At 44.3% G+C, this 24,722-nt stretch overlaps 1 protein-coding gene across 1 annotated transcript; it reads right to left on the reverse strand.

Moving 5' to 3' along the window:
* Window positions 1-7,311: 7,311 nt before the first annotated feature.
* NR2E1 (nuclear receptor subfamily 2 group E member 1) lies at window positions 7,312-23,054 on the reverse strand. The gene is made up of 9 exons (XM_032650868.1): window positions 22,973-23,054; window positions 22,549-22,694; window positions 19,226-19,313; window positions 17,403-17,638; window positions 15,982-16,128; window positions 13,798-13,894; window positions 13,261-13,410; window positions 12,920-13,025; window positions 7,312-8,772 (listed from the first exon to the last, which is right to left on the reverse strand). The coding sequence occupies exons 1-9, from the start codon at window positions 23,052-23,054 to the stop codon at window positions 8,610-8,612; spliced, it is 1,215 nt and encodes a 404-aa protein (XP_032506759.1). The 3' UTR covers window positions 7,312-8,609.
* Window positions 23,055-24,722: the final 1,668 nt, after the last annotated feature.

Here is a 24,722-nt window from a genome sequence, read left to right on the forward strand (position 1 = left end):
TGAGCCTGCGCGTCCGGAGCCTGTGCTCCGCAACGGGAGAGGCCACAACAGTGAGAGGCCCACGTACTGAAAAAAAAAAAAAAAAAAAAAAAAAAAAGAAAAGTAAGCTCCTGATATAGGCACTAACTCAGTAGACACATTCCATATTGAGAAGCAGGGGACTGGTCTTTTATATGGACTGCAAAATTCAGTTGTAGAAGCTGGGGAGCTTCTGGGTTCAGAGCAGCTGTGTGACCTTGGAGATGTCACTCACTTGCCTGAGCCTATGGAGCTGGGACCACCTGCATCGGGACTGTCAGAGTGCAGATGCCCTGGCCCCACCTCACACTGGCTGAATCCCAATCTCAGGAGGTAGGAACCAGGAAACTATATTTTAACATTTTACATGGGTAGGTCTTATGTGTGTTGTTCCATATAATGTGAACTTACTTTATTAAACATTTGGGTTAATGATTATCCAAAACTGAATGAGAGGTAAATTATGGCACATGCCAAGTATCTGAATTATGAAAACATCAAAAGGAATTCTGAAGTTTCATAGATACTGTAAAAAATGTTAGTGATAGAATGTTAAGAGTAGTATCAGAACAGAAAATATGTTCACTGATTACAACTATGTTAAAATATATAGGTACATGTGTAAGAACTAGAAAAAATGGGCAAAAATAAAAATAGTGTTAGAGAGGTGGAATTATATATAATTTTCCCCTACAAATTTCCTATATTACTATCTAATAAAAGAAAGTCACTTTTAATATTGTTGTAATGTTTTACTTGAAATAAAAATAACTACCCCTTCACCTCTGGCCCATAATCCACCTACCATGTATGTATGAGATATTCCACTAGGCACTTGTTTGTTAGAAACTCCATCAGCCAGCCCAATCCTCCCAGGAGGGAGAACAGCTCTAGTCCCACGGCCACTCTGATCACCAGCTCTCAGCATACAGCAAGAAACCTGGAGTCACTCTGGGCTGGAGGAGGGGGCACAGAGAATGCATTGCTCCATGCTCAACTGCTATTTGTGGGGTTCCAAGGTATCTCTAAGCAAGCGGTTTAGCGAGGAATGTGTCACTCCCTTGGGCCTGACAGCCTTAACCTCACTTCTGAACTACAGATAATCTAGACCCACTGCCCCTCCCTGACAAGACTTGAGCTGCCCAGTGTATAAAGAATCCACTGATCTTTCCTATTCCTCTCTTCAGAACCCGAAGAGACCTTCCTTTCCATTGCAGAGAGCTTGGGGTGGGCAAGGGTTAGCCTGAAGCGCTGCCAGCAGGAACTGGTTTCCTCGCCTTGACATTCAGGGCAGATGACACTGAGAGCTTACTGGCCCCTCTGGGAGCCAGTCACAAAGAGCTGAGGGAGTCAGTTCAAGGAAGCACAGCCCCTCCTGCACACCAACTCTCCCCTCCTCCAGCCTCCTCACAGCCCCTGGGTGCCCTGCTCCGAATCACAGGCTGCTGCCAATTACAAAAGCACTCAACTCTGTTTCGCAGCCCCTTGATTGATAGCACTGGTAAGTGAAATTATAAGCCTTAATGATCACGTTAATTTCTGGGGAAAGGGAAGCGGTCAGAAGAGCTTCTCAATCATAAGCGCCACAATCAGCTGGGTGAGCTCAAGGACAGGCCAGAGCAGGGAAAAAGGGGAAAGAATTAACTTTTTAAAGGTCACCAGTGAGTAGGGGGAGAGCAATCAGGCACGAGGGATGAGGGACACAGACGATCTGGGAGCCTGAACATGACCCCTGTCCCAGGCCTCCCAACAGAAGGCCACCTCAGTGCCTCTCATCCTCAGCCACACACTGGAATCACCGGGGAGCTTTCAAATACTGGTGCCTGGGCCCTGCCTCAGAGATTCTGGTGTAATTGCTCTGGTGTGGATGCAGTTTGGGCACTGAGCATTTCGAAAGCTCCTGGAGTGATGCTATGTGCAGCCAAGACTGAGAACAATTTGAAATGAAAGGATTTGGAAGGAAAGTAGTCAAGGTTGAGCATGTTTGGAAATCTGATCAATCTGATTAGTTCTTGCCACCAAGGAGAATTTCTTCCAGTGGTCTCCTGGCCCCAACTAAAATATAATGATGAGAATGATGAGAACAGAATAAGGGAAATTAGGCATCACTAAGCCTAGTGCTCCTTTGCACAGATGAAAATACTGAGGTGCAGAGAGGTTAACTGAGGTGTAGAGAGGTTAACTGACTTGCCAGAGATCACACTGGTCATAACTAGAACCCCAGTCTCTTCACCCTGGCTAGCGCTCCTTTCTCTAGGCTCATGGCTGGGTCAATGCAAAGAAGATGCCCTGGATGACACATGGCAGGACAAGAGCTGGGAGCTGTTCTCCAGCCTTCACAGTAGAGGAGCCCAGGCCTCCACTGCCACTTGCTCAGTGTCCTGGGACATAACCATTGAAGGATATTAGAGATACTAGGGCCACAGACAGAATAAGGCCACCTGGCTCCCCTGAGGATCAAACCTATGACCCTGGCCTCCTCAATACTTGACCCTACTCAGTTTCCCAGCAAAACACTGCAATACTTTGGTACCTCAGAAAGATACCCAGGCTATGTGGCAACATCCTAGTTTCTTCATGAGAGAGACTGCCCTCTGTACATTGCCAACAAGCCCAGCTCAGCGGTGGTCAAAATCTCTGACAACCCTCCCTAATGGTCTATATGCAGGTCAGCAATATGTGGAGAAAAAAAACAACTTCAAATTCTAAAATGAGCCTCAAAAATCTAAAAAACAGACTACATTAAAAAATAAGCCATATGAAAAAAAAATAAATAAGCCATATGAAAAAAAAATAAGCCATATGCTGTAAAGGTACTAGAGCTATTCAGTTAAAGAGAGTTATTATTCTTAAGCAATTCTTTTTTCTCTTTTGGCTATGCTGTGCGGCTTGTGGGACCTCAGTTCCCCGACCAGGGATTGAATCCAGGGCACGGCAGTGAAAGCCTGGAATCCTAACCACTAGGCCACCAGGGATCTCCCTCCATAAGCAAATATAAAAAATGTTATTGTAAAATGAGTGACTTGAGATTCTTAGAGCAGCTTCTTAGCAACAGAAAGTGTCTGCCAAGCTCCTTCTATATTTTCACTTATCCACTGTCTCTCAACCTTCATTGTGATATGGGTACTGTCAAAAGTTCACAGAAGTGGCCTGGATTGAAAAATTTAGTGAACCAAGCTCTAACCATGGGTGAAAAGTGAAACCAACTTCACCAGTCCAGTAGCAGAGGCATATTCATTATTGAAACGTATGTATTCTCTGTATTTTTCTAACAGCTTCTGAAGTGTTCATCAAGCCTGTGTCTGATTAAGCACTTTTAAATTCTGAGCAATGAAATGGGCACTCTCATACCCTCTTCACAGGAGTGCAAATTGATACAACCCTTTTGGAGAGCCATTTGGTTATATGTATCAAAATTAAAAATGCATATAATCTTTTTGACCCAGAAATGCCACTTCTAAGAATTTATCCTACAGAAATACCCCACAAGTCCACAGAAGCGTACATAGAAGGACAGCTCTTTGTAGTTTAATTTACTACAGTGAGAAACTGCAAGCCACCCAAGTCCACCAATAAGGAATTCGTTGGGTAAACTGTAGTCCATCCATACAGTGAAGTACTAGGCAGATGGTAAAATGAATGAAGTAGAGCCATATGTACCATTGGGAGAGAGAGCCACACATACACAGATAACTTCAGAGAAGTATAGGGTTTCCTTTTTTTTTTTTCCTGTTCTCTACCTTGTTTGTTTTTCCCCCAGTTTTATTAAGAAATAATTGACATACGTCACTGTATAAGTTTAACTTGCACAGCATGACGCTTTGAGTTACATATTGTGAAATGATTAACATCTATCGTCTCATAGATACAATAAAAAGAAAAGGCAATTTTTAAAGGTATAAATATTATGAGATGAAGATTTAGTACCTCCACCTCTCCTCCCTCATCCTCTCCAAAAAATTTTATCTTTTTTTTTTTTTTTTTTTGCGGTACGCCGGCCTCTCACTGTTGTGGCCTCTCCCGTTGCAGAGCACAGGCTCCGGACGCGCAGGCTCAGCGGCCATGGCTCACGGGCCCAGCCGCTCCGCGGCATGTGGGATCTTCCCGGACCGGGACACGAACCCACGTCCCCTGCATCGGCAGGCAGACCCTCAACCACTGCGCCACTAGGGAAGCCCCCATCATACTTTTAATTATACCAATAATTAGTGTTTGTATTATTATAACAATGTAAAAATTGTTAACTGCAGAACCTATTAGAATACTGTGATTACATGTCCTTTCTTCTTTTAAAACTGAGGTGTAATTGACCTATAACACTATGTTAGTTACAGGTGCACAACATAGATTTGATATAGATTCGATATTTCTATACATCACAAAACAATCACCACAGAGGGTTTCCATTTTTATATAAATGATTAAGGACAGCAACCACAGTGCAGGTCTCTGGCCAGTGGGTTCAGTTCTTGGGTTCCTAAACTGAACTAAAAATCTTGAACTACAAGTGAAATAATTTGGGAATCTCAATTCAGTTTCTGAACTCATCCTCTGTTCTTTCTCTTCCCTAGCATCAAAGAACAACTAAAAGTAATTCAAACACAAATGTAAGACTCCATATCTAATTGTCATCGTACACAATTACTACTCTTAAAAGGTGACCCTCCCAGATTTAGAAAAAACATTTGTCAAAGGAGAAGCACTGAGAAGTCTGGTTTTTGACTGCAGTAATCACTTGGCTGGGTTCACCTTCTCTTGTTGGTATATTCAAATTGCAGAACTTGAAACTGTAGATCTGGAATTTGTGTATCCAAGACTGCAGTGACACCTCCCCAGAACAGCAGCCCTAGAGGATGTCTGCCTTAAAATCTAAGCAAGCGGTGAGGTTCTTAAAGTATCCAGGCTGCATACAGCAGAGATTTCAGAATCCCAGATGAGAGCACTACTGGGTTTTTAATTCTGGGCTTTCTCAAATGTTGAAAGCCAGGGTTTTGTTTTGTTTTGTTTTGAAACTATAGTTGATTTACGAAAGCCAGGTTTGATTCTTCTTTGTAATGGCAGAGATGCCCCAAACAAAGGCAATTCCGGTGGGAAATCAGTATTCCGTGGCATGTCACAGGAAACTTACTACCTTTTAACTTTACTGAGAGTATTTCAAATAGATTAGATTCTGACTGTGATAGTTTTTTTAAACATCTTTATTGGAGTATAATTGCTTTACAATGGTGTGTTAGTTTCTGCTTTATAACAAAGTGAATCAGTTATACATATACATATGTCCCCATATCTCTTCCCTCTTGCGTCTCCCTCCCTCCCACCATCCCTATCCCACCCCTCTAGGTGGTCACAGAGCACCGAGCTGATCTCCCTGTGCTAAGCGGCTGCTTCCCACTAGCTATTTTATGTTTGTAGTGTATATATGCCCATGCCACTCTCTCACTTTGTCCCAGCTTCCCCTTCCCCTTCCCTGTGTCCTCAAGTCCATTCTCTAGTAGAGAATGGACTTTATTCTGCGTCTTTATTCCCGTCTTGCCCCTGGGTTCTTCATGACTTTTTTTTTTTTTAGATTCCATATATATGTGTTAGCATACGGTATTTGTTTTTCTCTTTCTGACTTACTTCACTCTGTATGACAGACTCTAGGTCCATCCACCTCACTACAAATAACTCAATTTCGTTTCTTTTTATGGCTGAGTAATATTCCATTGTATATATGTGCCACATCTTCTTTATCCTTTTATTATGTCAGTGATTCCCCCCTCCTCTTCCTTGAGAAGCATACACTCCCTGACCCCATGAGATTGGGTTTGGCCATGTGTTTGGCTTTGGCTGGTGGAAAGTGAACACACATGTCGGGAGCAGCAGCTTTAAATGTGTTCGCATGGTTTGGCTCAGCCCCTTGCACTTCTGCACTCTGTCATGCAAAGAAGTTTCTCTAAGGAAGATGCTAGTCCAGAATGAGGAAACACTGGAGCCCACGTGAACCCAAACTGCAGCCAGGTGCCCAGCCCAGCAGTCCCGTGAGCAAGAAATACAAGTTTGTTGTTAAAAGTCTTGGGGGTTGTAATTCAGCATTATTGAAGTAAAACTTGATTAATACATGGATGAACAGCCTTGAATCCATTGCTCATCTCTGCCAAATCTTGTCATTGAACTTACATTTGTTTGCAATTCTCTTCTGTCTTATGAAATCAACCATTTCAGAAACATTTGAGGGAGGGTCTTCTCGGTACCCTTCAGCAATCCCATCCATTCCCAAAGGTAACCACTATCATACGGTTAGTGTTTACCATACTCATGTTTGTTTTAAACATATGCTATACATTTGTATATCTATAAACATGGTGGAGTATTGTTCTGTAGGTTGCAAAATTTTATATTAAAACCAATCTGTATGTATCCTCTGGGATTCACTTCCCCCAACACCATATTCCAGATTTACCTACGTTATACATCAGCTCTAGCCCATTCACTTGAACTACTGTAACACTGTCTGTGTTTACCACAATTTATCTATTCTCTGCTGGTGGACATTTTAGTTCTTAAATATGAACAGTATTGTAAAGAACATTCTTGTACAAATCTTTGAGTAGCTTGCTTTCCTTTAAGACCAACTTCTTTTTCTCAGTGGAATTAGTGGAGTAGGAGTGGATGGCTGATTGAACTTCCACACATGCTATCTGCCAAGTCAGTTTAGCCAAGAGATGCTAGTGCCTCTGCTCCAGACTCTTGCTGGAGCTGCTGCCCAGGAGGAATGCATAGTGCCCATGTCCTTGGGCAACTCTGCTTTCCACCACCGGCTTCTGGCTGTGGGACCAGTGCCCTGAGATTTGCTGGGAACATCTCAATGCACTTTCTACTGCTCTTTCCGCATCTTACTCACCAATATGGTTCTTCACACTTTATCTTTTTGATCATTAAATAATTTTAAGTTCCTGGTCAGGACTGAAATGTTAGCAAGAGAGTTAGAAACAGAGGAGTGAGTGAATGAAGACTCTGTTAATCGGCCTCTTTCTTCCTCACACAGTAATTTTTCTAACAGATGCAATTACATTTGAGAGCTGCAGAGAACAGAATCTTATATTTCTTTATTCATCATTTTACATGGGATTCACTGTAAAAAGGAAATTGCCTTTGTGGTTCAGTTCTTCAGGCTGCAGTGCTCTGAGCTTCAGTTTTTACACCAGCTGCCGCCGCCGCCTTGTAACTGGTGGATAAGAACCAGCCGGGGAGGGAGGCTAAGAAATCAGGCAGAGTTCATTTAAATTCAATATATTTTTTATTCTTTGTAAATACAATGAGTACAACCTTTTAACTTCACAAATCAGTTAATTCACTTTATACAAGGAAAGTTTTACTCATCCTATAATAGTCCAAGTGCTGAATATTTTTCCTCAGTGCTAGTACCTAATAAATCAAAATGTGAAAAGTACAGCAGCTATTTAAAAATGTTTGTTTCTACATTTCCATAAGTAGAGATTCATACCAAAGGAGCAGCTTATAGTGTAGGACGAAGTGTGTGTGCACGTGCAGGCATTCAAAGCTTTACTAGAAACCGGTTTTCTGAAAGGCATTGAAGAGTCTCAGGCTGTTAGCATTGGATCAAGAAGCCCTTTAGCATCCATCTCCTTGAAGTTCCTTCTGGTCTCATGTCTCTGTTCATTCACTGTCTGGTGTGACTCGCTGAAACACGAGTTTGGACCCCCATTGCCTTTGGTTTCAGCACTGTGTTAATGGGACAGCAGTCTGCCTCACTCCATCATTCATCTCCACTTTATTTGGTTTTGCTGTTTTTATTCATCCTCCCTCGACTTGTGTTCTTTTAGTAAAGCTCTTCTATTTTTAGATGTTATCCAACCTGAAGTCCTGGTGAGAATCTCATTTTCGTCCACCAATTCCTTTGACAAGGTTGCCTGGCCTATGGTATTAAGAAGAAGAAGGAGGGGGAGGGGGAGAAGGAGGAAGAGGAAGAGGAAGAAAGAAAGAGAAAGGAAGAAGAGAGAGAAAAAGCAAATCTCACAGCATAAGCTACCTTTCACTTATTAACTCAGTTCTGAAGGCCACTTTATGAAGTAGTACAATAGAAGGGAAACTTTTGATAAAACTTTTGATTTAAAACCTAACCATTATTTTTGAAATAAATTCTTCAACATAAGATAGTTCTGAAGGCTGCTGTATGATGTTATACACAGAACTATATTTGGTTACCCAACTTTATACGCTAAAAGGGAAAAAAAATGTTCTACTTATGTTTCAGCTGTTGATAGATCAGCCTGATCTTCCAGGTAAGAGGCAGAATGGCCTGGCCTGTGGCAACCCCGAATTCGGTCCCCTCCCAGGGCATGGTAGCAGTGAGTCCTCTCTGCTCAGGCAGTCCTCTTACACCCCCTTTTCCTTCCAGGCCACCCCACCCTGGGTGAGGCAGCAGGTCAGAGCTACTGGAATTGTTTTGTGTCAATTGACATTTTTTCCTGAAGGCTACACATTCCCAGGTTTATGCTTCCTGAAGGGTTTGTTAGTTGAGGCTTGTTCTCCATGGGTAGAAGTTCATCAGATACTGTCCCATCCTGAAAAGTAGGGACTTGGAGAGCTTAGATATCACTGGATTTGTACATATCTGAAAGCAGTCTTGTAATTGGCACATTGCCGATGGTTTTTTTGAAAAACACTTCCTCTATGGTTGATGGACTAATAGAACGTAAAGCTGGCAAAAGTAACAGGAGTTTTCCAAAGCGACAGGGTTGAGTGGGATATCTGGAATAGGAGAAGCCATGAAAGCAAGGTAAGATCCATCACTAACAGGCTTAATATCTCATCCTTGAACACACACCATCTTCAGCTTAATTTCCTGATTCAGCCTCTTTAATAACATACTACAGAGTCCTAGCCAGGCACTACTGTCCCTGTTTTGCAGGTGGAATAATTGAGGCATGGAGAACATAATGCTGCTGCCAAAAGCACACGGTGACTGTCTCCTCATTAGCACAGGGGTTGCAGTTTTTTTGGAGAAAAAGTAATTTTAAGAAACATGGTACTAAGTTTAGACCAAATAATAAACTTAAGGTTGCCAGTGTAGAAACCAACCAATGGTATTGATGACAAAACTAGTGACAACATCCACAGTTTCTGAGTCACAAGACTCCTTCATGAGGCTATTTCCCTCAAATAAAATGGATTCCTTTTCTAAGCAATTCTCTAAATTATTATTCAGGCACTATACTTAGTCACTCTCAGGAATAATTCCCTCCTTATTACACTGCAAATTAAAGACTAAATTCTGTTGGCTGGCAGTGCCACCCAACTTTCATGTCAGTGAAATTGGCGTATAATTAAAGATGTGAGAAATTGCTGAACAATTTCCTCTCTTGATGTCCAACGTACATCTGTGCTCAGATGTGCAAGTTCAATTTTCTGCTGCCTTTAGATGCCTATAAGCCACCTCCTCACTGCCTTGATGCGTCTTCAGTCAATAGCTTGGAATCAGGTGTCAATACAGTCTACCAGGAGGTCTCCCTCCACTGACACAGACCACCCAAAAGACTGACCTCTGGAGACACTTATCTGTGACTCAGCCAGGTTCAGTCCATGGCCACAGATGCTAGAAACTGACAGATATCAATTCCTACACAGGAGTTAGGTAGCTGAACATTGAGTTTAACTGCCCAATAACCCCACCGTGCAGAGTCCAGGGGAACAACTTTCATGCTTGTCTCTTAGCTTTGGGCACAAGAGAGTCCCTCTCTTCAACCTGATACGAGGCTGATAATTCATTCTGGGCCTCTGAGGACCTCATTTGGCTCTTTCACTGCCCAGCTTCATGACCACCAATGGACAGGGACCACCAGACTACCTTTAATAATGTGGTATGGACACGGTGTAGCTTCTCTACATTTAAAAAAATACATAAATCCCACCACTTACTCTACTTGCCAAAAACATCTCCTACGTTTCCTGGAAAGTATTCCCAAGGCCCACGTCTCCCTTTCACCTTGGCCACTTACTCTCTTCAACAGCTCTGTTTCCCTTCTCAGGCAGGCAGAGGAGAGAAGCCCCCTGAAGTGGGTGGGAAGCAGTGGCTGCCTAGATAAGCCCCCACTGTGTCTGCAGCATCCACCCAACATGCTGAAGTTTCCCACAATGAGAAAACACTGTGGGAAATAATTACTTTCAGAAAGGACGTATTTTGGTGACTCCACAGACAGTTAACTCTTGATTTACTGTGAGTAGATTATCCACTCACCTACTCACCCACTTCTTTTATTCTCTAGTTAGGAAGGGGCTGGTTAGTCAGTCAACACAAATTAAGTGTTTATTATATGTGGAGTACTCTACTACCCAGAAACAATAACCATGTGTATGTGTGTGTGTGAGACAGAGACAGAGAGAGAAGGAAAGAGAGGGGCTCTCTGACTGCTCAAAATTATTTTGTAGAGTATCTTTGACCTTGACTTCATCCATCAGCATACATAACTGGAAGTTTTCTTTCCAGGTGTAAGTGTTCTGTGTCTGTCACGGATTCGGATATTTGATTGTCAGTTATATAGTTTATTATATATAACTAAATTGTTTATTATTATATGTAGTTATATATAGTTGTTACACGTAGTTGTATATAGTTTGTTTGAAATGCCGATTTCTAGCCCTCTCCTCGTGTCCTAGGTAATTAGAGAAATCACTTACCAGGCTGTAACAATTAGCTCACTTTGCAGCTTTAACAATTAATGCACAATTAGCTCAGTTTGCCACATTAACTTCTCAATTTCAGATTTTATTTTTCTAGACAGGAAAGTGCTAGAGGAGAATGTTCGCTGATTTGAAGGAGCTAAGCAGTAAGGTATAGTCAGTTTTGTCACATGTATGACTCTAGATATTAGTAGTAAATTCTAGCTGTAGCTGATATCATGAAATGAAAGGCTCACGTCGAAGCAGATGTGTTCCTTCCATGAATAATTTCCTTGTTTTGAGGGTGACAGAGAAGTAGTATACTTGTCATTTCTCTAACCTAGACTTCTGTTAATTTGTGGTTTAACTCTCTCAGGTTGTCCTAGAAGCAGCTCCTGAAATGTCAGGCTCTCTCAGACTCTCCTTACTCCCTTTCTGGCACCTTCCATGGCACCTCTACCAGCCCCTCTTCTGCCTCCGGTTGGTCCCCTTCTCTCCTGCTGGAATCCAAGAACTAGCTCACATGTCTTCTCGATGCATCAGACTTTGCAGATTTTTTTCTCACTCCCTCCAACGAGAATTTCTCTCTCTCACTCCCCACTTTGCTTTTTCTCTTCCCTGGTCTGAGTTGGAGTAACACTTCTGCCTACTTCCTGTAACGATAATGGGTAGTATCTTATCCTTTCTCGTGTTCCACAGTGCTCACCAGCCACCCTGCACAAAGCGAGTACTCAGCAAAGGCTTGACTGAATCAATACCTAGTATCATATTCTCCTGGTGTGATGTTCTTTATACCTTAAAGACTCTAAATGTCAGAGGTCAGTTATGATATACTATTTAGTTTTTAGTGGGGAAAAAGTGCCCAAATTATGTACTGTTCCGTTTTATAATTCTGAACAAATGTAAGTGCTTACTATATACATTCTGAAAGTAAATGTGGATTTTAAATTTAAAACCACGGAACTTTAATTTGGAAAAACATACACAGGCTCTACCATTCGTCACAGTTTCAGTGATATTCCATGGACAGGGAACAATTTGTTGTTGCTGATAAACTCACATTTTACAAATTTACTTGTTCCCCTACTTTTAGGGAAAATCATAATATGCTGGGTTGTAAGGCACACAGTAAGCACTCAATAGATATTGGTTGCTATCAGCTATTGAAGATCTACTGTGAAGCCTAAAGCTTTCAGGAATAGGAATTCCGAAAAGCTACATTCAACGACTCTGGGACAGGGAACAGTTTTACTCATTAGTATTCAAAAGAGGATTTATAAAAGGATAAGGAGATCCCTGCAGAAGTGGTATCATCCCAAATGAACACAAGTGACTTGGGGTTTCTTTGACCCCTTCAGTAATGGAAGCATTAACTGCCTCTACCCATTTGATTTAGTTTCTCCCAGCCTAGTGTCTATGGGTGATGTTGAGATGATAGAGACTGGTTTCCATGGGCTTCTCTTCAAGATCTAGAGAATAAGTAAGAAGAGCAACTCTATTCTAACCTCAGATCTACTGCAGCCCTAACTTAGGAAGCTAGCAAGGTTTCACTGCTCTTTAAAAGCCTTGCTTTTTTCGTCTGAAAACGGAATCAGAAAGTCTGTAGACCTCGTGGTGGATTTGCCCATTTGGTGGGCCAGGAGGAGCACTGCTGGAACCCCAGTGACTGAGAGTTTCTACAAATAGCCAAGAACAGCCTCTGTCAGTGGGCTTTGCTTGGCCAGAAGTAACACGATGGGTGCTATGGCTCAAAATAAGTCAACAGATACCAATCACCAAAGCCAGACGGCAGTCATGATGGGGTTAAAGATGACCGCTTTAGAAAGTTCTCTGGTCCTTCTATTTGGGAGTGGCATCCAAAGAAAGGCATCTGCCTTTTTTAAAGGATCATGTGACCACTCTCTAATATATCAACTAACATAACACTTTAGCCTTCATTTTTCACCTTGCTCATATCTGGGCCCATTCACCTCAATGTGTTCAGCTATATTGATGGATCAACTTATTCATCCAGGAAAGGTGTAAGGTGTCTGGCAGTGCTTTCAGTTTTGTAATGTAATTTGATTTGCTCCTCTCACCTACCCTTCGAAATACGTGAGGACACAGATTCTAATTAAATTAACTGGCTTGGCAACAGGATAATTAGTCACAGTGTTTGAACTGGCTTTTTGCTGTCTGCTCACACACTCACAATGGAAGCAATTTTCTTAAGTACACGTTCAAGGCAAACAAGGGTCACCTGGTATGGATGTAGCTGTTGAGAGTTAGCTGAGCCTCATCCTGAAGAGCTGCGATGGCGGCAGCATTCCGGAAACTTCTCAGTTCAGAACCACTGTGTGTAGGAACTAGAAATGAAGACCAGGAAATTGTGATAGGCAGCACAGGAAATGCAGATGGGGAAAGCACTCTCTGGAAGTGGATGGCCAGCAGAAGAACATGCAGGTTCCATGGCTATCGAGTCACACTAAGAGTATCAGCTCTCTTGAAAACCATCACCTCTTTTTTGGACTTGGAGGTGTCTGAGTTAGTGAGATAGCAAAACTGGGGAAGGAGAAGAGACAGCAGTTTGTGTCTGCTTACCAGCTTTGAAAGTGACGATGCATTTTAGACAGGCAAATTCAGTAGCATCTAACCGGAGTTGTCTAAACCGAGCCACCACCTCTTGTAAAGCCTGTATTTCAGATATGATCTTGTTCAGCTTCTGGGAATCTGTGTTGTCACCATTCATGCCTAGAATAAAAATATGCAATAAATGCTCTAACATGAAGGCATTTTCATGATTTAATATTGATTTTTGACAAAATCCTGCATATCAATATCTATTCAATTGTCACTCTAAGATATCTGATTCCATGTAAACTGGCTATATTGTATGAAAGTTAATATAAAATCTTCTCTTGGATGATAACAAACACAGTAATTTGCATTTAAATAACAATGCAAGCAGTCATGAATACAACAAAACAACATTATTTGCATTTAAATATAGATTTATAAATGACAGGTATACTCTATTGTTCAGCAGGAATTTGTTATTCTTTACATGTTGTTCTTTTTTCAGTAATGTATTTTTATGGTAATTTCTACAACAAAGTCATTAAATTGTGCAATTCTTACCAGATACAGCCAGTAGAGTGTTAGCATCAACCGGAATGGCCCATTGTGCTATTCCTAGAACAAACAGTTCTCTCCAAGCATCTTCCAAAAGCATCAGCTGTCATACAATAGATGTATAATATAATATAGTGTGTAATTTATAAATTTATAAACAATTTCAATATGTAAATTTCCATCATTTTAAGAAGTGTTTTAAATGCCTGTCCTGATAGTTTTTACTCTGAATATTCTAGCTTTCCCTTATTTTCTCATATTTTCCTTTATTAAAAGGTGTCTATACTTAAGCACATGCATTTGAGAGTCAGTCATTCCAATTCCCCAAATTTTGCTTCCCTTGAGAAAGAGTTTACCCTTCTTGTTCTTGCATCCATTTGTTCCTGACCACCTAAAAACTTCTCAGGAGACCCAGGCTCTATGAAATGTCACCAGCAGCACAGCAGGTAGATAATATCAACATAGAAAATGTTGATATTATCAGGGTTGAGGATTCCAGGCTAAGCATGCAGATGTGGGCCCCCATCTTCCTGGAGGGTTGAGCGGGCTGGGCTGGGAGAGTGATCACTAATTCCCAAGAGGCATGCAGGGAAATCAGGGTGTAATTATGTTAATCAGGTTTTGCTGAGTTTACCTCATCTCACTGCCTGATTTTTCTGAGACTCATAAGTGGACAGCATCAAGGTGCTTGTCATTTTCATTCTATTAAAATGTGCTACTGAATATTTAAAATGAAAATATGGCTCCTTTTCGAAATTAATGTACTGGATTCCACTTCGCTGCAGTTTGCTTGTTGTTAAAGGGTTTCCACCGAAGGGCTAAGTGGCAGACAGTAAGTAAATTTTGTTTGGATTAAAGAGTCTACAAATACTTGTTTTGAGAAAAAACAGCCAACTTACACACACACACACACACACACACACACAGCAAATGGTCAGAGTCAACCAGTAAAGCTTGTCAAAGATAGAAACTAACCATCTTGAAAAATTTGTTTTTGAAAAATCTCTCAAAAACCAGTCAGTTCTGGATGTGAGAGGATTTCCTTTTGAGAGTTAAGGGCTGAATTGTGAAGGCTTGTAACCAAAGTCACAATTAGACCAAAAGGTTTAACTTTCAAAGTGCTTTATTTTAAGTTTTATTGCATTAAATACAGAAAATAATACTTTAAAAATGCAAGGTAAACAATGTCTAATTCTGATCATGTCTGAAAGTCCAGGCCATGAAAAAAAGAACATCCCATGCTAGAAGATTAAATGTTTTGAGCACATTGCCAGGGCTCTCTGTAGGAAATGTACTTCATATTAAGGGGCACTATTATGCTTTAATTAGGTATAAAATGAATTAAAGAAACAAATCCTTTGCTTTTGGAGCTACTTATTAGCCTTTTGGGAAATTTGTCATTAATTTCCATGAATGTGCTGGTGACGGCCAATTTTTGTGAATACTTCATTTTATTTCTTTCCCTTAAGGGCAGAAAAATTCTGGCAGAGGCCATTTCTGATATTCCTAACAACAAAACTTCTGAGTTTCGGTACGATGCAATTTTAAAGGCACATACTTTGTTTTCTCCCTCTTAATGTCATTTACAACCACAGGATTACGCACCAGACCTATTTGTTTACAAAAACTCTAAAAGCATTTAAGAATCAAGGGAGGTGTGCAATGCACTCTTTAATCCTTCATGCTGATCAATCAGTGGCCAAAACTATGAGCATCACAATGGAAAATATAAAGCTGCAAATATAAAATAATGAGACTAGTTCCCAAAATCTTACAAGGGAATACTCTCATGACGTTCTGTCTCTCAGTTCCAGTGTTCTTAAGAAAATATTGTTTTGTTAACAATTTTAAAAATCATTAAGATTTTTAAAATTTGTGATGAAATTTGATGTTTCAATTAAACTAAAAAAAGATAATGAAAAAAAAGACAATGGTCTTGTATAGTTGTTTTTTTTAAGATTATATCCAACTTTCCTGAAATAACATAATTACATTTCTTAGTAAGGATTCCATAGCTAGCTATTTTGAACCCATAGCAAGAAGCTAAGAAAAATCATTTCCTACTGCTGTTAAGAACGGATGCTTGGCCTTGGTGATTTATCCAGGTAACTTCTAGTTTCATAAGACTGGCTACTGTTGCTTCTTTCCCAACCCCCTTCCCCCGAGAGCTCAGTGCCCTCTTGGTCATACCTGGTCTTGTAAACATAGCGTGGAGAAAGCTGGAACACTCTTAGCCCACTTGATGCTCATAAATAAAAGCCTGGCAGCTGATTCACACACTGACTCTGTGGCCACTTCATAGAGATACATTGGGGTCCCATTCACTTCATGGGGGTACTGGGTGGGGAAGAAAGAGAAACAACAGGGAGTAAGGAAACTGCAGCTTTGCAAGAAGAGCCAAATTTAAAAATTTCTAATTAGACCAGTGAAGGAGATAGGAATATCTATAGAGTTTGGGGAATAATAATTGATGGGAGAGGCTCATTTCCACTCTTTGGCGGCCTGTTCCTTCAAGAGGGGCATCTGGCTTTTCTATCCCCTGCAGCAAATTTTCCTCAGGCTGAGCCAAGTGCCAAGCCTGTCTCCCAATTTAGACAAGAGCTTCTTGCATTTGAGTAAATAAAAATAGATGTGGAGAAAGTATAAATTAATAGGCATCCCAAACACAAATATGCATATGAGTATTTTTAGAAAGGATTAGTATATTATGGAAATATTTCAATTAGACATCTTAATCATTCATAGAGCATTCCCATTCATAACTGACGACATATTCATAACACTACTTTCCCAAGCTTATTATACACATCAAGGATAAGAAAGCAATATTAAATATTGTGTGTGTGCGTGTGCCCAGGTGTTTGGCTTCCCTGCAGTGTGGGGCTGCAGCTGGCCCTCCTCTTGGGGAGAGAGATCTAGAGCCCTTCTCAGCCTGGAGTGGGGGCTTTGGGTAGGTACCAACTGGAAGCCTGGAAGGTAGTCCCTAGGTGGCAGCCTTCTGAGGTGGTTCTGGCTGTGTCCCTGCTAGTACAGGCTCAATTGTGTAAATTCATGCGGCTCAGAAGAGAGTACGGGGAGTGGGAAACGAAGCCAACTTCTTCAAACTGTCCTAACAAAGTGAGCTCCACATTTCTCTCTTGCATTAGGGACCCATGGCTTTGCCCAAGAGATTAGATCCCTGCAGTTGCAATTCAGGGGCTCTTCGGCCAGCTGCAGGCAACTTCTTTCTTCTAAAAACAAACTCTGCTCTTCTGTCCTCCAGGAACACCTAGGCTGCCCTCTTAGTTCAGCCAGGGCTTTACACTAGTTTTCTAAAGATACAGGTTCCTGGGCACCACCTCAAATTTGCTGAAAGGGGGATGGGCCTAGGCGGCCACGTTTGCAGTCAGCTTAGAGAGTGACTTTACTGCACACTAAAATTTGAGCACCCCTAGCTCAACAGGGGAGAGAGGGAGGTCTAGAGCTCCCCGCAGGGCTCGGCGAAGCACCGAGCACCCCGTGAGGTCTCTCTCTCTCCATCTTTTGCCTGAGCCATGCCAGCTGAGAAAGAATGGGCGCGCCCCTCTCCGCCCTCCACTCGGAAAGGTCTCGGGCCCAGCAAGGTCACTGACCTTGGGCGTGGGCTGAGCCAGGCTCACGAGGGTCTGCCGCTCAGGGGTGGCGGACACGGCGGCCAGTTCCAGGCCGTGGGGCTCCAGCTGCGTAACCGCGGTGAAGAATGCCGGCGCGGGTAGTGCTGCGGAGGGGAAGTGCGCGGCTGCCCCGTTCTCTTCCTTGTGTCCACGGAAGTATAGGGCCACCTGCTTGCGGATGGTGGACGTCCGAGGCCCCCGCTCATGCTGCACGGCTACAGAGACAGACAGACCGGCGCACGCCCGAGATCAGAGACTCGGTGACACTTAGACGCTGCCGCGCTCTCGGGCCAAAAGCTGCGTCTGGACAGGCAAGGGCACCCGGGAGGTGAAGAGAAGGAGGGAGAAGGAATGTGAGGGTGGAGGGCGCTCTGAGACCGTTTAACCCTTACACTGTTTGCATAAGGAAGCTGAAGCCGAGAAGAGCAGCCCGGCCCAAAGTGTCACACTAATACCCGAGCCTCAGGCAAGACTAGGTGTGTTCTCTGTCGGTTGAGGGCTCCTCTGCACCCAGGGAAGGTAGCAGGGAAACCAGAGACCCTCTGGGCAGGAGTAGCTGCGTCTCCACCGCAACCAAGGGTAGAGGGAGCATTGCGCACAGCCAGGCACAGCGTCTCTGCACACACTTTTTCCCAATCCGCTCGACGACCACTCCCCCCGCCACCTCCATCCCTCGCCCCACTTGGAGATGCCGTTTGGCCTCCGAGGACCCCAGGAGAAAAGGACCCGAGCCCGGGTCCGCTGGGGAATGGGACGAGGGAAAGCCCTCTCAGAGTGTGCTGGAGGAAGGCAGGGGAGATGTGACAATTACCACCAACAGTTTAAACAAACAAATTAATTCAGGGCAATCTTCCGCTCGACGAGCTTGACAACTTGTCAATACACAAGTTCAACAGGTTGGACGCTCCCTCCTGCTTCCTGCGCCGCGGAGGAAGGAACTCTCCCAATGGGCGCTGTACCTCGTGGAGGTGCCACCCTGCCCAGGTCTCCGTCCGGGCAAAGCCCACTCCGCACCCAGTCCTGAGGCCCCATCCCTCCCTCCCAGCCAAGACCCCTGCCACGTCCCGGCCTGGGGCGCCCTCGCCAGGCCACCTCCGGGCACGAGCTTGGATTGCACTCTAAGCCCAAGAAGCATCCTGATGACCTAGTTCTTGCTGCGCGCCTTTAAGAGCCTTCTGGGAGTTGGGTGTCCGAGGCACCCACTGGCGTCACTCTGCCCCTCCAGCCCCTTTCTTTAGAACTAAGAGAAGGCCTTGAAAAAGCTCAGATCGCCACAACGGCCGTCCTGATTTTGTAATCTTGGTGAGCCTACAAACAAGGGGTGGACATTCCGCGTGTTCGTGTCTCTGCCCTTCCTCCTTCAACCCGTCTCCTAGTCCCCAAGATATCCTCTCCAGGAGAGTATCCAGACAGCAAGACCCTGCGGGAGGCTAACAGGCTTAAGTCTGACCACAAAAGGGCTGCAAGGAGAGGTGAGAAGAAGAATCAGCATGGGAGGCCGGGAATGTCACATGCGGGTCCCCAGCAGAGTGGGGACCCCAGGAACGCTGGCTTCGTGGGGATGGTTGTGAGGCGCAAGTGTCCCACGTGGGCATGGGTCTTGCCCTGGGGAGTTCAGTGGGGTGAGGGTGGGGCTTATGCAGGGAGATGACTAAAGCCGGAGGCCAATTCCCAGCACCTGGAAAGAAATGCTCAGGAGATGATTTACATGCATAGGAGTGCCATTATCTTCTGTACACATAATTTACTTACTATTCAACCAACATAAGGATAAAAAGATGTACTAAGAATAAATAGATTACCATCTTTGTTCATGTTGACTTCCAAACACTTCTTCAGCCGACACGCCCTGCACTGGTTTCTGTGTGTCTTGTCCACCGGGCAGCCTCCCTGGAACAGAGCGCAGGCGGTCAGCGGCCCCCAGGACCTTTAGACTGGGGACGCGAAGCCGGCGCCGGGTCGGGGAAAAGGCGTTGAGGCTGGTACGGACCCCGCAACAGACCCCGGAGCTGCAAGCCTGGCTCCGCGAAACGCGAGGGCCTTGGGCACCAGCGGGGCCAGGAAGAGAAAGGGCTGGGATTCCTGGGGCTACTTAAAAAGGACCAGCCCCTGACCCTATGAAAGCGGACAAGAAGGAAAGTCCTTCTCAAATCAGGTGAAGGGTCAGAGCTCCTGGTTTGCCCAGACTACGCTGCGTGGGGAGGAGCTCCCGAGGGGAACTTCCGCCAGGCGCAGAGGGGTTGGAGCGGGGCGAGACTTTTCAGGACCGAAGACAGCGACCTGCCCTGGAGGAGGAGACCTTAGCGCTCTGCAAGGAGCAGGCTTGCCTGCCAGGACCCCTGCCACGTCCCCCTCCCACCAACTATTCTTTCCACTTTCAGGTCTTGAGTCTACCTCTTTCTGTCACTGTCTGGGTGAGCCCATTTATCTGTCAGATAAATATTTCCCATTATTCTCCACTCTCCTGTTTTCCTCTCTTGCCTTTGTACTCCAAGCCACGCTTCTGACCAGCATGTTGAGAGTTGTCTTAAAGACTAGCCTTAGCCCAGATTCAGAGAAACACAGCCATTTCTGGAAGGTGAGGCAGAAGCCAGGAGGTTAGGAGGGCAAGGCTTACAGATGTGAGAGTGGGAAGGGAAGAGCCCAAGGCCTGGACAAATTCTAGAAATGCCCACCATGTAAATATGACCAGGAAGATAATGTGATGAACTGTCTGACAAAATGATAACATAGATTGAGAATATTAGTACGATAACTGAAAAAAAAAGAGGTAATTGTGCCTTAGAAATACTTATTTGAGATGCATGAGAAAATAAATGTTTTATCCAATGCAATTTTCTGGAAAAATATTGGCCATTAAAAGAGGAAAACAGAGAAAATTTCTAATGGAATTCACTCAGCGTTAGGTGCTATTACTGAGAGAACATATACATAGATTCATAAAGAGTCATGTCTACATGTGTATTTTATACACAGTAAATACATAAGAAGTTTGGTGCTCTGTTTATACTACTTGCTACTTTTACATTTACAGTGGGAAGAAAGAGAATAAAATAAATGTATTTTTATTTTGTTTCATAATCTCAAAATTCATATACTCTGAATTTGGAGTAAGCATATTTTCTGAAATATCCCTTAGGAAAAAATTATACACTCAAACACACAGTTTTATGAGATCACACCCCTCTGATTTAAAATACGTTGATTTATTTAAAATAAAGGTAGAGCAGAAGTTCATAATAATTTCTAAACAACCTCGTTACTGTTAATAATAAACTAGAATGCTGTTTACCTAAGCTTAGAATAAAGGAGAGAAAGGAAATAAATTTTTTTCCTAACTGAAATCTTCAGGTCATCTTTGCTGGCCAGTGTAATAGCTCAATGTAAAAAGGTTTAAATAACTTATTATTAAATGCAATCATATGCCTATCCTCAAATGTTATCCTCCTAGTATTCTGATAAACATACTAATGCATAACAGAAGTCTTCATTAGTTCCTAAAAGTGTCTTCAAATCAGATCAAATGTATATAAATATCTGGACCCTGAGAGAAAGATGCACACTTCAGCTAGGTTCATTTATTCTCTGTGTAAGAAGAGGACCACCATGCCTGATGAGTCTATCAACACTCCTTTACAAGCACTTGGACTAACATCAATATGTGTGAATTGATAGCCAGCCCCTTTGAAAATATCAAGCGTATTATCTGAGGTTTTGATTCCCCAATTCTGTGCATTGCATAAAAGTAAAAGATAACTTAAGTAGAGGCCTGCTCAAGTCTGATGACCCACAGTAATCTCATATTCTTGTGGAGCTAATGGGATACAGTCCTGTGTGTATATAATGTGATGTGTCCATATGGTGAAGCGAGAAACTGATACAGAGCTATGGACCCAATTAAACAGGTAACAGGGCTGGAGAGTTCAAAATAACTTATCCCAATGCAGCATCTTCTTGTTCTTGTTTTTGTTGATAATCCAAATCTATCAGAAATTGGTATGAGCAGACATAGGTTCAGAAAAAGATAAACAATTCACTAGCACCAGACGATATATGTGTATGTATATATGTGTATCATATATATTAATTAGTGAAAACGTTTTAATATTTTGGTTACCAAAGGATGTTTTCTGATTACTGCACTCTCCAGGATCTTCTTGGGAGTGGAGATTGTCACTCTGTATTTAGGGTCTGTGTGCCTGGCTAAGGAGAAGGCCAAGTGTGGGACCAAAAGGCTGATCTCCTAGGTTGAAATAAACCTACTACTGAGCTGGAAACTGAGTCGGGGGAGGGGTCTGCTCACTCTTTCTGGAAGCTCTGGCTCACACTCAACCCATGCCCCTACTCTTCTGTCTCTCTGAGACAGTTCTGCCTGCTCAAGATCAAAACAGAATCAACCAGAGAAGCAGAGAAAGTGAAGATTTGGGGACCGTGGAGAGGCTCCCAGTTTCCTTCCTTGGGCACCTTCTCTTCTTGCTCACTCTGCCCTTTTCTGACAAGGCCCAACTAAAGTCACATGGGTGCTGAAGCCCCACTGCCCACTACCAAGCAGCCCTGCTTCTCTGAAGTTGAAGGCACAGCCCCTCATACAGCACGTCCTCTCTGTTCCAACTAGCCAACACTCACTTCGCTGACTGAAATGCCCTGTGCCTTTCACTTCTGCCCTGACAGACCTGGGTCAGAGCACTGAACTTAGGTGCTGCTAGGAATGGGACTGGGGTGGCAGTGACATAAAATAGCCCTTTTACCTGCCTGCACTTGTGGTTTAGATTCTAAAGTTCCTTAGATCCTCTGGGCTGGCTTTATAGTCACTGGGTGTGGGCCTTACCCAGTGTCAAAAACTGTCAGAGGATTAAAAAAAGGGGCGGAGGGATTGATAGGGGGTGTAAGGAGACGCTGGGACTTCAGCTTTCCTCCTTCAAACTCAGTTCTCTTCCCTTGCCTCTTTCTGCCTTTCCCAAGCAAAAGGGCCACTGAGAGTTGAGGCAGGAAGGAGGGGAGAGGAAAGGAGAGGTCAGGGCCTAGTCTCTCCTCAGCAGCTTGGAAACTCAGAGGAGGCCTTGGCACAAACAAAGGAAGGGGAGGCGGCAGAGGGGAGCGGGGCAGCGCAGCCCTGCTAAGGTACCTGGTTTCCAGATTTGCAGACATACGTCCTATTCCTTCGGATACTTCGTTTGAAAAACCCCGAGCAGCCGTCGCAGGCGTAGACCCCATAGTGTTTCCCCGAACTGCGGTCGCCACACACTTTACAGGGGATATCTAAAATACGGCCTGAAATCGCAGGAAAGACAGGGAAGGGGGGATGGGGTGAGAGAGAGAGGAGGGCGGAGAAGGAGGAAAGGGGAGAGGGAGAGAGAGATGCTAAGCAATCTGACCTCTGAAGGGATTAGCACCGAAGCTGCGGTAAAAGCAAATAATGAAGTGATTTTATAGCCAAACTTTTTTCCTTGAGCAAGTGTCAGTTTCCTACAATGAGCATTATTCATGCACCGCTACATGTATTTGGGTCTCCTCTAATCGCTGAAACCCATTTTGGAATAAAAGATTACAGCAGGCCAGGGCGGCAGCACGGCCGCCGCTGCCTTTCTGCTCCGCGGAAAGTTTGGCCGCCTCCCTCTCCTGCTCTTGCATTTAACAGAGAAAGTTGTTAGTGAGCGCGCGAGGAGACAAACTTGAAATGTAAAAGGGAAAAGAAGAAAAACAAACACGGCTGGAACCAGGGATGGCAGCTGGAAGGCAATCGAGTTTTCTCTGAGCTGCCGGGCGGTTGTTATTATTAGGATTATTATTGTAATGCTAATACTAGGATTATTAATGATAATAAGGGTAGTGGTAATTGCCCAACTTTCACTTTACCTATTTAAAATAATGCTTGATGGATCGCTTTTGAGAAATAATTTCTTTTAGGAAAAAAAATTTTTTTCTCCCCAAAGTAACCAGCACCAAGGTAGGCAAGTAGGAGGAGAGTGTTGTAAGTATGTCGATTCCCTGGCAGGTTAGGGTGGGACGACACCCCTCCGCCCCGACTCCCCAACGTCTTCCTCCTTAAAGCCCTACCTTCTCACACTAGATCCTGCGGGGGTCCCTTGCTTTCTGTTTTTCCACCGCTGTCTGAGGCTGATTCTTTCAAAGATCTGACTGGTTTCCCTAAACTGCTCCCACCCTCCGTGGCCTCGACAGTCGCCTGACTTAAGAGAAATAGCCTTGGAATCCCCTCTAGTCTGGGATGGCCGCGGACCCTAGAGGAATGTTAGGGAGAGGGTAAAATTCGAAAAGTTATAAGGGAGGGAACTATTTTTCTATAAGGTTCAAGGGTCCAACAAGCCTGAAGTGGTTCATAAGAACTTTGAAATCCTTCCTCGTGCAAAAAAAGGGAGTATTAAATAAAGGGTTAACTTAATTAATACTTTGATAATGATGATGATGATATTTAACAATACTAGTTAATAATTAACTTCTTTACATTTAATGTTCCCTTTGCTACCGGCCCGAAGGCCTCCAGTCTGGGCCCGGGCGGCCTCCGGCTTGGCCTCTGTGAAGCTGGCACCTTGTTCCCGGAGCGCTCAGGTTAGGGACCACGATTAGGCTGGGGTGATGGGAGGCAAGGGTGAGGACGACTGGTCCAGGGGAGTAGGGGAGGCGAGGGCGCCGCGCAGGAAGGGCCCGAGGCCTCAGGGTGGAAACTCGCCGGTGGATTCCGAGGCATGGGGCAGGCGCACACCCCCGACCGCGGCCGTCGAGGAGCTGCAGGGGGTGGGGGCGGGGAGGACGAGGGCGGCAGGGTTGGGGAGGGGGTTTGGTAACCACCAGGCTCGGCCCGGGCAATTACAACCCCGCCGTAGCACCTGCCTATAGAGCCACCAGTGACCCGTCAAAAAAAGTAGCATGGGAATTCGGATGGCGACAAAGGCCGGCGGGGGAGGCGCGCGGCGCGGCGACCACCGCCTCGGCGCCCCCTCTCCCGCAGGGTGGGAGGAGAGGTTGTGCTGGGGTAAGGAGGGGGTTGTAGAAAGCCAGGGGAGGCGACATCGGGTTTTGTCCCTCACCCCCTCGGACCTGTCACTGCGCCCAAGGGAACTCAACGGCCGCGCAGCAGCCGCCCTCACTCTGGAAAGCAGTAAACTTGGTTTCCATATTTTGCAACCATTCTCCTCTGCATAACGCTCTGGCTGAGCTGGGGTCCGTGTTTGGGGTCCAGCCATCCTGTCGTCCCAGCTGTCCTCTTCCCGGTGGCAGTTCTGATGATGCCAAGATGAGCTAGTGGGAGGAGCAGTGGTGGGGTTTCTCTTTCCCGCCCCC

This window comes from Phocoena sinus, chromosome 12 (genome assembly GCF_008692025.1).
Source record: "Phocoena sinus isolate mPhoSin1 chromosome 12, mPhoSin1.pri, whole genome shotgun sequence".
In the NCBI taxonomy this organism is placed as follows: Eukaryota; Metazoa; Chordata; class Mammalia; order Artiodactyla; family Phocoenidae; genus Phocoena; species Phocoena sinus.

What these genes read in the sequence shown, in the direction of transcription:
- NR2E1 (XM_032650868.1), bottom strand. Translation starts at nt 23,054, where the DNA reads ATGCAAGAGCAGGAGAGGGAGGCGGCCAAACTTTCCGCGGAGCAGAAA. An exon ending in TGGCTCAGCCCACGCCCAAG is followed by an intron (nt 16,129 to 17,402) that starts GTCAGTGACCTT and finishes TTCCCCACCCAG; the next exon opens with TACCCCCATGAAGTGAATGG. An exon ending in CATCGTCACTTTCAAAGCTG is followed by an intron (nt 13,026 to 13,260) that starts GTAAGCAGACAC and finishes CTTCATTTCTAG; the next exon opens with TTCCTACACACAGTGGTTCT.